The 16,541-nt window shown below is 37.0% G+C and overlaps 1 protein-coding gene across 2 annotated transcripts in view; it reads right to left on the bottom strand.

Annotated features, from left to right (window-relative positions):
• The window catches only part of ARHGAP29 (Rho GTPase activating protein 29), a 79,428-nt gene that overhangs the window by 61,101 nt on the left and 1,786 nt on the right, over positions 1 to 16,541 (bottom strand). For both annotated transcript variants that reach the window (XM_060773973.2, XM_060773974.2), the window contains exon 2: positions 13,132 to 13,473. In XM_060773973.2, the coding sequence (XP_060629956.2) occupies positions 13,132 to 13,393 (262 nt within the window). In that variant the 5' untranslated portion in view covers positions 13,394 to 13,473. The remainder of the gene's footprint in view (positions 1 to 13,131; positions 13,474 to 16,541) is intronic.

Genomic DNA, 16,541 nt, shown 5'->3' with positions numbered 1-16,541 from the left:
CATTTGATAACATATTTATGTCTACCTACACATTTTTATTCAGTAGCACTTCTGTTTTTCTATGTCATTGTTACATTTAATTGGATTTACCATATTCTGGATTAAGTTAACGGAAACTTTGTGTTTTCCACAGACTTTTAGCACTACTACTAACACAGTGGGAGGAACTTCCATAGCACTTTGGATAGTCCTGTGTGCCTTTGGATAGTTGAATTACTGTGTTCTTGTTGAATCAGCAATGATTGTTAACAGCCAGCACTAATAGTAATCAATACTCAATTTAATACAAGTGTCTTTATTACTTTGTCTAAGGAATTTAACTTTTTGTACTGCAAATCAAACTGTGTTTTGCACACTTGCTGAAGCTTCTCAGGAGTGCCACACATATCTCCCATTGATACAAAAACTTTTATCAAAATAGTCATATGGAATCACTGATACAGGTCAACTGCTTTGGGAAGGTTTACTTCCAAATAGCTTAAAAACAGAAAAGGTTTTTAAGTGCAATTTCATGAACTCACTTAGTATCAAACATTTATTCTACAGAAATCTATGAGTACTACATTAACAAATATTTCCCTTTCCCCAAACTTATACCTGTGGGTTTCCATGATACCACTCCTGTTAACACACATAAGGTATAAACACGTTTTAAAGATGGAGTGATTTACAATCTCTATAACTGTGTACTGAGCATATAACATATGTAGAAAGCTGTTAGATACTTGCTATTGAAGTTATTCTTAGTTTTCCTCTCACATGTGGGGATTTCAGCTAGCGAATGTATCAAATATCAGCAAGCCAATCTTTCCAAATTCACATTAAAATGTATGGAGTAACTATCAACTGGGAAGAAAAGAGCTGAAGGAGGGGGCGGAAAGACAGTACTGCCCTCAAAGCAGCTTCTCTTCTACTTCAATATGCTCCTTCCTGAAATGTTTTATATTCATAAGCTTTGAGATTCCAGTCTCATCTAACCTAGATGCATTTGTACAAGCTATACAATTTAAGCAACTATTTAGTCTTTGCTGCTGATTTTTAAGATTTTGTTGAAATTGTGTCATTACAAAGGAGTCACCACAAATTTGTTTACCTGGTATGAAGACTTCAGTCTAGTACTATTCGTACTGGTGTTGTGTGCCTTCACATTTTTTTCTAACTTATGGCAACCCTAAGGTGAACCTATCACAGGGTTTTCTTGGAAAGATTTGTACAGAGGGAGTTGTCTTTGCCTTCCTCTGAAGCTGAGGGTGTGTGACTTGTCCAAGGCCAAGTGAGTTTCAACAGCTGAATGCTATGTTCAATTTGTTCCATGATTGAGCTCTTAATTCAAATCACTCTTATCTCAAAGCAACTTTTCCATTGAAATGTCATTGTTCCAGGCCCCACAACCCACCCACCCCCATTTTGTGTTACGTGTTTTTAAATAGGAAAATGGAGTTTATAAATAACAAATTATGTATAAATGCACAGTCACATGGAACAATAAGAAAAGATCAACTTTAAAATGTTAGAAGCACAAAGCTGCAGCAAGGAAGCACATTTGAGGCAACAAAATGTGTGTTTGTCAGTATAACAGCAAGGGAAAACCTGCACATTCACATGGAACAATCAAAATGATGATCAACTCCAAAATGGTAGAAGTACAAAGTTATGGCACAATGGTAGAAGCACAAAGATGTGGCAAGGAAGCACAAAGTGAAGAGGCAGAGCATCATTTTCTTCATACCATACTCATTCCAGCCTCCCTCCCCATTTTTTCTCTCTCCCTCTCTCTTCATTAAGCCAAACATACCAAGAATAAAAACCACACTCAACCAACTAACCCAAAGTTCCCCAAAGTTGACAAGAGCAAAGTGGATAGCAATCTCCCAAAGCGGACAAGAACAAAGTAGATAGCAATCTCCCAAAGCGGACAAGAGCTCGAGGCACGGATGCTGCTCCCTTGAAGCCCTACTATCACGCTAGCGTTCCTCTGGTGCTAGCTCTTAACTCAAAATGCTGCTTGTATGTCAAAGCAAACTGGGGCCAAGTGATGGCTCTTCACTCAAAATGCTCTTAAGTTAAGGTTCCACTGTACACACTTTAAGGTTCAAAATGCTAAAGAATCATTTACTTACAAATCACAAGAGGTTGGATATTTTACATTTTCTCACTAACAGTATCCACAACTGACTCAAACTGAAGAAATAATATACTAGGCACACTATTATAAAAGTATCTGTATTATGGAGACTGACAGCTGCTAAACAACCATCATTATATTATTTAACTTATCCACATTTCTGGGAGCACTGCTGTTGACAGGATAGGATACAATCAAGTCAATTATGCAAGAAGATTTCCAATGTTTTTTTAAAAAACCAACATACCACAAGAATTCCTTAAAATGAATAAGAAATCTGTGCCTGCCTTGCACTCCCCCAAGCCCCAATTGATACAAACTGCTGATTACCAAGACCCTATGTGAACTTGTACCAAGAAATGAGAAAGGACTGCATGGGGATGTAAAAAGATCTTCAGGTGACTCTCTACTGCTATCCACAGACCATGGGGTAGATAAAAGATACTCTTTGATCTACTGTTCCATTTCTGGGTGTTATGCAGACGACATTGACCTCTCAGATGTTTAACAGCAGTTGCATCAAAATTACCACACCCCAATCCCAAAATATACTACTGAAATGAAAAAAGATTGGTGTAATCTGGAATAGATTTTTGTGTGGGAGGACTATGAGACTTATTACATACTCAAAACAAATAACTCAGAATTCTTCAGTGTTAAGCATATCTTGTTTACCAGAATTCAGTTGTCAACTCTCTGGTTCTAATTCAAAACAAAGTATATCCTGCAAACCTGAAATATGCCAACATCTCTGCTGTTATAAGCACAGATCAATGATTTACCAGGATCCCTATTTGTGTACTGTAAAGGGAAACAGTGATATAGCTGCCTACTCCATGATAGTATATGAGCTCTCGGTCTTCCAAGGAATTCGAATGTCTGTGTAGGCTTCTTGGCAGCCAGGAGAATTACTGACAGATCAGGCTCATCCTGGAATATATCAGAATGGAAGTCTTAATGGGATTCTGCTTGAGAAGCACAGAACTGTTCCCGTTTCTTCTCCAGAAAAAGAGCCATATAATACCCAAATGACAACAGAAGAGATGTACTGTGTGTGATATTTCTGAATGGACCTCAAAGTACTACCTAATATTGTTTTTTAAATGTAGAAAATCTCAATTCTGCCTTATAGTTTGAAGGGTTTAAGCATTAATCTGTTTTCTGAAAATTTTGTTTCTATGCATTTCAATGGTACAGCTAAACAAGCCTACAGGAATTAGTATCAGATATTCTCATCTTAAACTGGATTCATTACAAAACATAAAGCATTTCTGTGGGAAAGATACCACTGATTTTTCTCCAATTTCTAATGCCATACAGAACCACTTTCAAGTTGTTGATTTTTTAAATTCTCAAAAGCACTTTTTTAGGATGGCAGGAGGAAAGGGGAATACTGACCTTTGGATCATGATCAAAGATGTTTCAATTTAAAATGCAAATATTTATGTATCTAGTACAAAACGTTTCATAATTTTGGTTTACCTTCCAGTATTTTGCAGAAAGTTCAACCACTGGTTCATCAGAATTAGTACTGGCAACACTGACTGGTAGAATTTCTCCTGAGCTGTAACTATGTTACATTTAGAACTATGTGAAAGCAACAGACATGCCACATGACTGAATTTTCCCAATGAACAATACTTACTTAATAGCTCAACTAATTCCACTTGATTTGGAAACAATTATCTCAAATATAGAAGAAATTTAATCTTAGTAAGCAAAGATACTCTCAGAATGATAGTCCATTAACTCCTTAAACTGTTTCACATCATATTCAGATTACAAGAAATCATGGAATATATAGACTGGACTCAGCAGTAGTAATATTGAAAGTATCTGCAGCAAACTAGCTGAAGTAGAGCATCTGTAAGATTTTACTTCCATAATTGGTTCATAGTCATTTGCAGAATATACCTTTCAAAAGTATTGAATTTTGTTTAAGTGATAGTTGCAAAATAAAAGTATATTCCCAAATTGCTTGAAGTTTGCTTTCACTTCACACTTTTAGCATTCAGACCTGTAGGCTTTCCTATGTGCTTTCCCATTTTTGGTCTGAACAACTAAATAAGTGAAAAAGTTTTTTTTAGTTTTTTTTTACAACCCACCCAAACACAGACCACACAAAGCAAAGATTATGGGATTAAAGAGTACTAATAAAGAAGTGGACTTTGACATTTGAACCTTTTCAACTCAGAGGTGGACCAAGATATTTTGGTGACTGACACAGAAATGCAAAAAGCAGGAAGAATCAACACAAGTCATCGATGTTTGTGTAATTATATTTCCAAAATTCCAAACTGGAAGTGAATGGAGTAGGAAATATAGTCAATTCCCTAGTAATTGCCCACTTTTGCTTTTGTTAATGATATAAATCTAATCACAACAGGTTAACCACCAAATCTGTAGAACGAAATCCCTTTCATTAACCCCTGAATACTGAAGCCTTTCTGAAAAGCCAGCATGAGATTCATTAAGCAACCTTCTACCAGTCATTCTTTCAGCTTAATTTACTGCACAGAGGAAGGTGCCTGAATGGAGATAGTGTGGATCTTCACACTTGTAAAGCAATACAACATCATATTTCTACTGACAATCATATTCATTCAGTCTTTTGATAGGTTACCCTTAAGTATAAGTATAGAATTAAAACAAACATACAACATCATACACAAAACCATAAGGGCAGAGGAAAACAGCTATGATATATTGTATAGTAAAGCTCATTTGCAGGACCAGCTTAGTACAACTTTGTTATTACATTACTCTTCCCGAACACAATATCATTTTAATTGGTTCAGACAAAACCTCTGTAGAAAAGTTAACGTAAAACTAGAGTGTGCCTCTCTACATATAGCCGACCTCTTGGACAGCATTTTTTTGTTGGGTATGCCAATGCAAACCTTTATAAACAGCTTAGTTTGGACTCAGATAGTGTACTATAGGACATTCTAACTTTCTTAAATTTTAAACTTGTTAAAATTTTCTGTTTTGGTGGATCAGAGAAAGGACACTTGTCACCCCCACACCCCTTTGTCCATTTCTCTTTCGTAGAATTGATTATTTGTGGATTTTTAGCTGCTGATTAATTAGCTCAACCTTTTTGCCCCACTCCTCTGCTGCCTGTGTTTCCATGTCCTGCCAAAAGTGCAAGGCCCTCACTCCATTTACCATAATCCTGCCAAGAAGACTTAGCTTGATTTTAAACCCCTTTCCCACCTCTTTGCCTCTCTCCTTCTGCTGCCAGATTTTAGACTCCTTTCCCACCTGAAGGGGTTTGAATTCTGTCAGCAGGAGGAGTGAGGTGAGGTGGTGAATTTTTGGGAGGGGGGATTAAAATCTGTCTGAGACTTCATGGTGAGAAGATGGGAAAGCTTACAATAGTCATTGTTTCTCAATTTTGCATGGGTTCTGGGTTCTTCACAAATGTGGAGGGGGCCCACTATCTAGAATAAGTAGCAATATCCAATTCCAAATTCTCCAAACACAGTTTGGAGTACTCCAAAATATTTCATAAAATATGCATAATATTGCATAGTAGTCAAATTAGTGAGAGTCAAAGATGACTTCACCAGTCTACCAGGGTGCAGATCCCATAAGCATAATCCAGGTAGAATGAAGCACCTATTATTTATTTATTTATTAAGATAGTTTCTATCCCATCCTTCTCGCCTCAGAATTATTCTAAATAGCAAAATCAAAGAAGAAACCCCTCCTTTCTATTAGCCTTCTCTCAAGTAAATGCATTTAGGAATTGCAGCCTAAATGTTAAAGCAGCCCTCAATTTGCTTCTGAATTATTAGTTATATCATCATCCTTACTTATCTAGACTAAAATGTGCATAAAAAGCATAATGCAACAAGTTTGTGTTTAACATATGGAAGACATTCAAAGTTTCTGATCTCAATAGTGGCTCCCCGGCTCTGGAATGCCCTCCCCAGGAAGATCAAGCAAGCAGCCACCCTCACGACTTTGAAGAAGGACTTAAAGACCTGGCTATTCAAACAGGTCTTTGGCAATGACTAGTAAACATCCCCTTAATGTGGACAATGTCTTTGTTTTATGGACATATTCTGACTTGGATATTTTTTTTTGCTTTTATTTAATTTATAGGGAACCATTGTGTTTAAACTAATGTTTTATACTGCTTATTGTTAATTTGTCTAGTTTGTTTTATTTGTTTGCTCTTTTATATTGACTTGTCTTATTATTTGGCTTATTTATTTTGCACATATTGTCCACTGTATTTATGTATGTTGTAAACTGCTCTGAGTCCTTCCTGGGGGGTGGGGCAGGATATATATAAAATTATTATTATTATTACTTTATAAAATTGTATCAAAGAATACAAACAAAGAGGTAAAAAGCTCAAAGATACAAAATATAGCAACTTTTAAGTATGCAGTGCTTTGTGTTATTTCAATTATCTAAAAAGGGGGATCAGCATTTGCTGCATTGTTAAAATGAAAGCAGGAAGGAGAAATGAAGCTGCTAATAATGCAAATACTTCTTTCAACAATAAAACTGTTTTGAAAATATTTATGTCAACAAATGTTAACATTGCTCTATGAGAGTTAATTTTGAACATTCTCATACACTTGCTCAAGAGACATATCCCCACCAACTGTTGATCTTTGACACTATAGCAACAAGTGAACATTTGTTCTGAAGGAATGCCAAGTATGTGATGGGGGAGGAATGTGGTCACAACTTTATAGACTTAACGAAAAAGTTAATTGGAAGTGCAGGCTATCAGCTGCATTCCATGTACTTTGCAAGCAATTTTGATAGAATTCTGTTTTCAAATTATTCACTGACCCACTGAAATAAATGTCATATTCAATAATATGCTATATAGCTAACATTATTGTGATACATTAGATTGTATTCTGATGTTTGGTCTAAACATAGACAAATTACTAAGCTAAATTCTATCTAAATGAACATGAACTTAAAGGTTAGTCAATTAGTAATTTATAGTTCCTGTGGGATGTTCCATAATGACAAAGACTGGCCCTTCTGCATCCATGGTCTGTGATGATATCTATAAAGTTTGAAAATGCGTTTGAATGTGTTTACATGCATATTTATGTGCCGATATATATGTGTGTGACACACATGCATGTATTATACACACAAATCATATTATTGCTGAATACCACCCCAAGATACAGTTTGCTGCCATTTTGAAAGAAGTACATTCAGACGTCCCTCACATGGCTTTTTACTGATTAGTATTCAGTACTCAGATATCTACCCGGATGAGACAGGATGCATATGCACATGAATCAGATACAGAAAGGGTACACACAAATCTCTCTGATAAGTTTTTTGTGAAAATGATGACAGTGGGAGCAAGAAGATCACAGCAAAACCTCTGGTCATAATAACTGTTTCTTGGCTTTTATCAATTATTTTATAGTAGTTACAACAATGCCCCTCTTCACTTGTTTATGTGCTCGCCTGTATAAGTCAGCCTCACAAGGTTTACTATTTTGATATGACCAGGAGAAGTAGTAGTAGACTCAGCAGGACTCAACTACCCCATCTACAGAATGACAGGCAGAGACTCACTACGCAACTTCACCTTATGGCAAGGTCTCTCAATCCAGAGCAATTAATAGGACAATGTTCAAAGTTAAACATTAAATAACTTAATACCTGTGAGCCATGCAGCAAAAATACTGAACACAGACCTAGTAAGTGTCTTATAGAGAACAAATCCTCATATTCTGGGCAAAATTTATGAGCAGCACTATGTAGCTTCCCATTTTCCGTCAAGTAGCATTTGTAAATTGACTGAAAGACACTATTATGACGAGGGAACTTTAGATGGGACAGTATTAGCGAGGACGCAATAAAGTGTAATCAGTGGTGCTTTCAAGTCTGCAATCAAATCTAATGCACAATGAGATCTAATTTTTACAACATAATTTGGCCAAAAGAGGTGTGTATTACATTCAAGTAAATATAGCATGTAAGCTATTCCATTATAACAATTTTAAAAAATATTGAACATCTAAGGCAATATTAAGGCATTTATATGAAAGTAGAAAAAATACATCATACACCAGGGGTCCTCAAACTAAGGCACGGGGGCTGGATGCGGCCCTCCAGGGTCATTTACCCGGCCCTTGCTCAGGGTCAACTTAAGTCTGAAACGACTTGAAAGCACACAATAACAAAAATCCTATCTCATCACCCAAAAGTAGTCCCACACTTCCCATTGAAATACTAATAATTTGATATTTGTTAAAATTGTTCTTCATTTAAATTATTGTATTGTTTTAAAGTGGGTTTTGCACTACAAATGAGATATGTGCAGTGTACATAGGAATTCATTCGTGTTTTATTTTTCAAATTATAATCCAGCCCTCCAACAGTTTGAGGGACTGTGACCTGGCCCTCTGTTTAAAAAGTTTGAGGACCCCTGTCATATACAAACAATTAAAAACACTATTCTGCAAATCGTAATTCCCAAGTGCTCTTTAAATAGGAAGTTCTACCTGTTGGCAGAGAGAGCAGAGAGTTGTAGCCTAGCTCCTAGCTGGGAGTAACCACCAAGAAGGCTCTCTCCTGTGTCTTTGCTAGGTAATTTTGTGACGATAGGTTCACCAGAGCAAACTTCCTCTGACATCTTAAAGCTCAAAGTGATATACACCTTCACATAGTCTGGACTATATAGGGTTTTATAGGTTATAACCAGCACCTTGAATTATGCTCGGAAATGAATAGTCTTCCACCACAAATAATTGTTTGGCTCATTTATTAAATGTGCATTATATTAAGCACCAGTGACACACACTGATCAAAGCATAAACTTGGTTGTGCGGAATTAGTGTTAAAATGCTATTAGGATATTAATTTAATTAGGCGGCCTTAAGTAGTTTCTCTTTTTCCCTCATTCACTTAGCCTAAATTTGCATCATAACATCGTTAACAAACATGGCTCAAAGCTTCCTCTAACAAAAACACAGCAGATAAATAATTGCTAAAGTCATTTAGCTAGTTTCAAGTAATACTGGTATTTATAAACCCATAAAAAATACATTCTTCTAATCAAATTTTTGTTTATCTTATACTTTTCCATTTTGTGATGAATTTCCGTTGCCATATTCAGTATTATTTTGACCTTAGTATTTATGTTCTTATAAGTTTTTTTACAATATAAGCAGGCATGGTCAAAGCAATGCTGCCAAAAAAAATCATATTTACACAGAATGTATTTTAAGGTTATATGATTTGATGTCACAAGATAGCATCACTATTAAAGCTAAAGCTACTTAATTTCCCTCAACTAATAACACAATTAATGTATCAATTTGAAAATTCATCTATTTTTATAACACATATGCAAGCATGCACATTTTAAAGAAAGTTTATAAAGTTCAAATGCTTTTTTGCAGCATTAAAATGGTAAAACAAATTACTGCATATGTAAAACTGACAAGTCAGAAACCAACTGACAAGAAACCAGCTATCCATTCCCATTGCTCCTCCTTCAATTGGGACCATCCTACTTTAATCTAATAGTAGTACAGGAGGTTCCTGAGTTACAAACATCCAACTTATAAACGATTCATAATTAAGAACGGGGTGAGACAACAGGAAGTGAGAGAAATCTATCCCCTTGAAGGGACATTCACTCCAGAAAGGGTTATCATGAGGAGAAGGTGCCTCCACTGAAGTTTTCACAACAATCCTTGTTTCCATGACAAATTTTTCAAAATCCAACTATCACAGGGCAGAAGTGACCTTATCAGATGGAACTGAATTCAGCGGCATGCATCAGTTGCCTTTCCCTTTGGCCTGCCAGCTTCTATCCCATAATGCACAGCTACTTCCCGAGGGACTCCATGATAAAAGGAAAGGGAACTGGCATATGCCACCATAGCGACAACACAGGAGGCTTCACGTGTTGCATACAACATGTTTCCCCTCATGGGATAAGGTAAGGGGGAAGCTGGGTGATTTGGGGTGTGGGGTGACGGGTTCCCCCACCAGGGACTGCTGGATTTGCCATGATGCATGGCAATTCCAGCAGCAAATGTAATGAGATCCATCACCAATGTGAGGTGAAATCTACAAACACCACAGGGGTGGTAACCCTTCCTTATGCTAGTCAAAGATATCTATATCTATATTGATATAATAAAAGTCAGTGTATGTATGTTTGTGTGTATGAATGTATTTTTCAAGATGGTCCAAATGGCACTGCAACCCCTGCCAACAATGGATCTGGACCAAAGCTGGCACACAGACCCCCTATGACCAACAGAACAAAGGTGTTTGGAGAGGATGGAGTCTAGATTCTGAGTGTTAAGAGTTCACCAACATACAGAGACCACTCTGAACCCAGCCAACGATAGACCAGGCCAAACGTGGCACACAGACTCAACATGACCAACTTTGAATACTAGTGTGGTTTTGTGTGCGTGGGGGGGATGACCTTGAATTCTGGGAGTTGTAGTTCACCTACACTCAGAGAGCACTGTGACCCCCAACTGATGATGGGTCTGGACCCAACCTGGCATACAGATCCAACATGGCCAGATTTGAAAGCTGGCAGGGTTTGAGGAGGATTAACCCATGATTTTGAGAACTGTAGTTCACCCACATCCAGAGGGCCCTATGAACTCAACCGACAATAGACCAAACTTGGCATGCATACCAAACATGGCCAACTTTGAATACTGGTCGAGTCTGTGGGGAATTAAAATGTTGGGAATTGTAATTCACCAACATCCGTATGCATTTTCTAATGGGTGCATTACAAACAGCTGACTTTTTCTAATGAAAAGCATCACAAATTACCTAACCCTGGCATCAATGGGTACCTAAACTAGTGTGTGTGCATGAAAAATTGTACCTGTTCTGACTTAAATACAAATTAAACTTTTAAAAAACCTATAGATCCTATCTTGTTTGTTACCTGGGGAGTTCCTGTATTCCAAAAACCTGAAAAGAACCAGTAAACTGTGTGAGTCTATATAAAAACAGTTTTGCACAATGAAAAGATGTAGCACCTGTGCTACAGTAAATACTGAAACATTCACTTCCAGTTTTGCTTAATCATAGCTTACATTATCCGCCAAACAAAGAAACTGCAATTATCTCATTTAAAACATTACAATTCAAAATCATAGTTTCGGACAGACCATATGTATAAAAGTTTATCAATTTGGGTAATGTAACATACCATGGTGAAACAAGAACAGAAGTACCGGTACTACTTCCGAATTCTTCCTTGTGGCCATACAAGGTCCCTTCCAGATAGGCCCTATATCCCAGGATCTGATCCCAGGCTTTCTGTTTCTCCCAGATTATATGCAGTGAGGACACATATAAATCAGTTTAAAGCAGAAAACCAGGGATCAGATCCTGGGATATAGGGCCTGTCTGGAAGGGCCCCAAGAGGAAAGAAGAAGATATGATCCTAAGGCCAAATAAGATATGTTAAGGCAATATCTTAACAGCCCCAAATTTCTACAGTCCCAATTTTCTGGAAAAATTGCAAAAAATCAAACAAACCATGAAAACCCACCAGGTGACCTTGAAAAAGGCAACCCCATCAAACAAATCTTGCAACCCCCCCCCCCCCCCATGTTATAGGACTGCCATCAGTCATAAACAACACTGAATATATTTTTTAAGTAACTAAGACTTTCTCCAAAGAATTAAGATTATTTTGAAAGGAATAAAATAAACCAATATTCTTACCCAAAAACTTCAACAACTGAAATATATCAAATGTGACATACATTTCCCTCAAATCTTAAACCATTTTCACTTGTTTTACTGATCAGTTTTTTGATATGAAAAAGTATAGAATCTCTCAGGCTTTTACTAGGGGAAAACAATGCTAAATTTCCATTAGAAATGGATGTTTAAGGAAGCTCTGCTAAAATTGCACTTTAAGAATTAATCATAGTATTTTTCATCTCATGCAAAAAAAACATGATCCAACTTGCTCATAGAATAGATAAAAGTAACTGGTGATAAATTCTTTCTCTCTTTCAAAAGCACAGATAAATCTTGTTTATTAACTTGTCTGAATATAACTAAAAAGCTGCAACAGCTCTTCAATTCACATTTCCCCTCTCTTTTCAGCATAGAATGCAGCTAGAACTGAAGTTGTTGTGTATGCTTTAGCTAGAGTTTAACATGACACCACAACCCTAAGTGTTTGCTTGTTGTTTATGCTTTAGCTTAAACTATGTAAAAATAACACAGATTAACAAATCACAATTCCCAGCTATTCCCACCAGGCGTAATTAAGATTAATCAGAGTTCATCAGATGCAGACAATAAACAACTTATTTAAAGCATTTGCAAAATCTTCCAAAATCCTACTAAATGAGTAGTGTTCACAAGTATATGGTTCCAGGCCTCTCTGCGATCAATTATTGTAATGCTATACTCTGTTGAGTATTATTTCTAATTAGTTCGGTGCTGGATATAATGCTAAATCAAAAAATATTTAGTTCAGATGTGAGAAACCTGTATTTGCTGCTTAACAAAGGAGAAAAACAAAGCTCCATGTAGCAAAAAAAATCACTGCTATTAACAACAAACAAATGTTACTTCCAGATGCTGGTACTAAGTGGCCAGAAAGAAAGAAAGAAAAGAAATACATATAAAAGCTTGATTCAATTAACACTAATCCAACTAATCAGTCAGAACTGAGATAAAAGGGAAAACCTATTTATATAGGAAAAATTATTGAGCTACAGAAGCATGAGTTACTGTAAATCAGTAAAAATCTACCATAATGCATTTCAAATATATTCTTTGACTTATTTACTCAAGAAGTTCTAACTATCAAGTTTTAGTTCTAAATGCATTGAATAGAGGAAGTTAATGAAGAACAAAACCACAGCTTCCTTTATACACCAACAAAAAAATTGCCACAGTTCCTACTAAGCATTTCTCAGTCCTTACTTTACAAAGAAATTTACTACAAGTGTACATTTCAAAGCAGAGGGGTTAACAAGAAACAACAGACACACCTTCAGAAAGAATGGCTTCTTTCAAATAAAGTAGAACATCTGCAAATTTTCTGACATCAGTCACCAACTGCATGATGTATTCTGGATCCACAACAGTGCTATCATAGCAGTCAGAGTTGGAGCTAATGCTGCTCAGCGAACTGCTTTTGGTGCTGCGCCCCATCCCCCAGCTTCCTGAATTAGAGATGGTGAAGAAATTGGAGGTAGACAGTTTGGTTAATCCTAAACCACGCTTGTTTCCGCCACCGTTCTGTCGCAACATCCCAGCCACTGCAGAGCTTATAAATTTTCCACAGTTAACGTTCAGTGTTCCTTAGGATCCATCTGCCAAGCAAAAGATACCTGAGGAGAGAAAAACAAACAGTCAGGTGGGGGGAGAAAACAAGAAAGCATAGATCTTAAACATTTTGTAAATGATGAATTTTGATCTTATTTATTTATTGGGATGATCAGAATAGTTCATCTGGGGGGGGGGGAGAGGAGCCATTTCAGCTACTACTAGTGCAGGCATGGCCAAACATCGGCCCTCCAAATGTTTTGGACTTCAACTCCCACAATTTGTAACAGTCTACTGATTGGTAGGAATTATGGGATTTGAGACCTAAAACCCACAGAGAGCCAAAGTTTGCCCATGCTTGCACTAGAATATCTTACAAAATTCGATTTCTTCATGTTATTCTGAGAAGTTATAGCCTTGTCATGTCATTTTGAATATCTGCAACCAATGCACAAAGGTGGTTAATTTCGGACCTTTTCAAGGAGGAAAGCTTGTATTAGAATTAAAAATTTGCATACAGTACATACTTACTAACAAAGTACTGCACACATCTCAAAACATTCAATCACAAGTCAATGTCAGTGAGAGGAAATTGCCTTCTAAGCATCATTTCATTTGCTACACCTGTAAGAGGTATGCATTAGAAATACATATTGTGCACCTGCTAAAACTGATTACACCTGAAGCACACACTTCTTGTTGATTAGGAATGTACTAAAGGAAAACACTGCAGAGTTTGGGCTCATGCTTCCATAAGATATGAAAAGGAGAAATATACATGCCCCAAACATGGTATGTTTAGCAGGCATTGTGGTGTGTCTTAAAGGCATTTCTGATTTACAGAAACCTGGTCCTAGTTTTTTCTGGGGCTGAGGGAGTATGACCCACCCAAAGTTACCCATGGCTGAATGGGAAATTATCTAGATAAGGCCTGGGAGTTGAAGTCCAGTTGTGTTGGACTTCAACTCCCACAATTTCTAACAGCAGGTAAGATGGCTGGGATTTCTCGGTGCTGAAGTTCAAAACACCCGGAGGGTTGAAGTTTGCCCATGCCTGATCTAGAATCGCAGTTTAACACACAAAACACTAGTACCCACAAAAAGCTAAATTTGTAAAATACAATAAACAAGATAAACATCTAGACCTTTGAACCTATCTCTTGAAGTATTTTTATACATGTTTCAAATAATTGGTGTCTTATGTCATTATCAAGTCAATTGAATTTTTTGCTAGAGCACTTAAGATAACAAAAGTATTTATTATTTTATTATTATTATTTTGATTCCAGAAATATATATAGATAAATCAACCAGATTTGTCTTTGAAGGGAGTGATCAGCTTGTCTTACCAACTGGTAAATAATAGTAAGTTAGATCAAATTATGCTGCAATACATCCGTTCTCTAAAGTTGTATCAACTGAGTAATACTCTTGTGTCTGGGGGGAGAGAGGGGAGTGCTGTGTATCTTTCTAAGTGTTCTGGAGAAAGAGGGCTCAACCAATCATTTGCATTAAGTCTAATTTCTGAATCTTTTACAGCTAATATGTGTGCACGTGCTTCAACTCAAAATAAAAAATGTTCCAGATAATGGAATGTTTCCACTCAGCATTTTAATGTAAAGACTTTAATCTTTGTCTAAAAGCAGTATGAATAAAACTGCGTACTGCAAAGTGTTCACAAAGTATGAAAACAAGCAGTATAAACAAGGATCCTAGTTCACTGAACCCTATGGGAAGATCATCTCAGAAATGTTTTCTTTCAACCGTGTTATGCAAAATGTTTGTGCACTCTTCTCAGATTTCCATGTCTGTAGAAATCTGTAATCATTACCCTTCTACTTTGATATTTCTTTTTTTCTAAAGTATAAGGACTACTAGTGAGACAAGCAAGACTTGCTAAACACAGAGGTGCATTTTTAATCTCAATGCCTTGACAGGTTGCAGTCGGAATCTGCTTATCTTGGCTTCTCATGCATGCTAACGAAATTTAGTTTCACCCACAGAATTAAAGTGACAACATTTAGTTTTGATATAAACAGACTTGTGGTAGATAGATATGGCCCTGGAAGAAACTTCTAAAAGACTTTCCACAAACATCCTGCAGAATCAGTCTAGAGCACTATTTGCAACTATTGATTATTATTTCCATGTTTGAGAGAAAGAAAGAAAAGTTTTTACCAGTATAAAATATTCTAGAAACACTCTTGGATCCCTTTCATATGCTTGTTCAGACAAGAATACAATCTGTAGGCAGGTTTTCTGTGTATTTCCTAACAACATCAACAAACAAACAAACTTCCCTTTACAGAAAAACCCTCCCTGTTCCCCTCAACCCCACACTCTAATTAATACTGAATTGATTTCTTTGCATATCCATTCAGAAGCTGCTTAACTCCCATAACCACTGCTGTGGTGTGCCTTCAGGTCATGTCTAACATCTGTCTACCTATCAAGGGATTTTCTGGAGCCCCTGGCAGTGCAAAGGGTTAAACCCTTGTGCCGGCAGGACTGCTGACTTGAAGGTTGGCTTGCCGGTTTGAATCCGGGGAGAGTGCAGATGAGCTCCCTCTGTCAGCTCCAGCTCCCCATGTGGGGACATGAGAGAAGCCTCCCACAAGGATGGTAAAACATTAAAGCCTTTATTTATTTATTTGGAACTTTTATATCCCGTTCTTCTCTACCTTTGTGGAGGCATTCAGAACAGCTCATTTGGGTGTCCCCTGGGCAACGTCCTTACAGATAGCCAACTCTCTCACACCAGAAGTGACTTGCAGTTTCTCAAGTCACTCCTGACACCAAATAAATAAATAAAAATTGGGATTCCCTGAGGCTGAGAGTGTGTAACCATACCCGGAGTTATTTTGAAAAAAAAAATCCCCATCTACACTGGCCACTGAATGCTGTTTGAAGCTAGTGATCAGACAAACTTCAGCAAAAGCTTGCAAAAGAATGTATCAGCAATTTGTGTGGTCACCATCTGGTCCTCAAACTGTTTCCAGGTTTTTTAATGTGTACAGTGTGTGTGTGTATATATTTAAATGTAATGTTCGTTTGTGGGATTAACAGAACTCGAAAACCACTGGACGAATTGACACCAAATTTGGACGCAAGACACCTAACAACCCAATCTATGT

The sequence above is a fragment of the Anolis sagrei genome, chromosome 4 (genome assembly GCF_037176765.1).
Source record: "Anolis sagrei isolate rAnoSag1 chromosome 4, rAnoSag1.mat, whole genome shotgun sequence".
In the NCBI taxonomy this organism is placed as follows: Eukaryota; Metazoa; Chordata; class Lepidosauria; order Squamata; family Dactyloidae; genus Anolis; species Anolis sagrei.
This window is presented reverse-complemented; position numbering and strand designations above follow the sequence as displayed.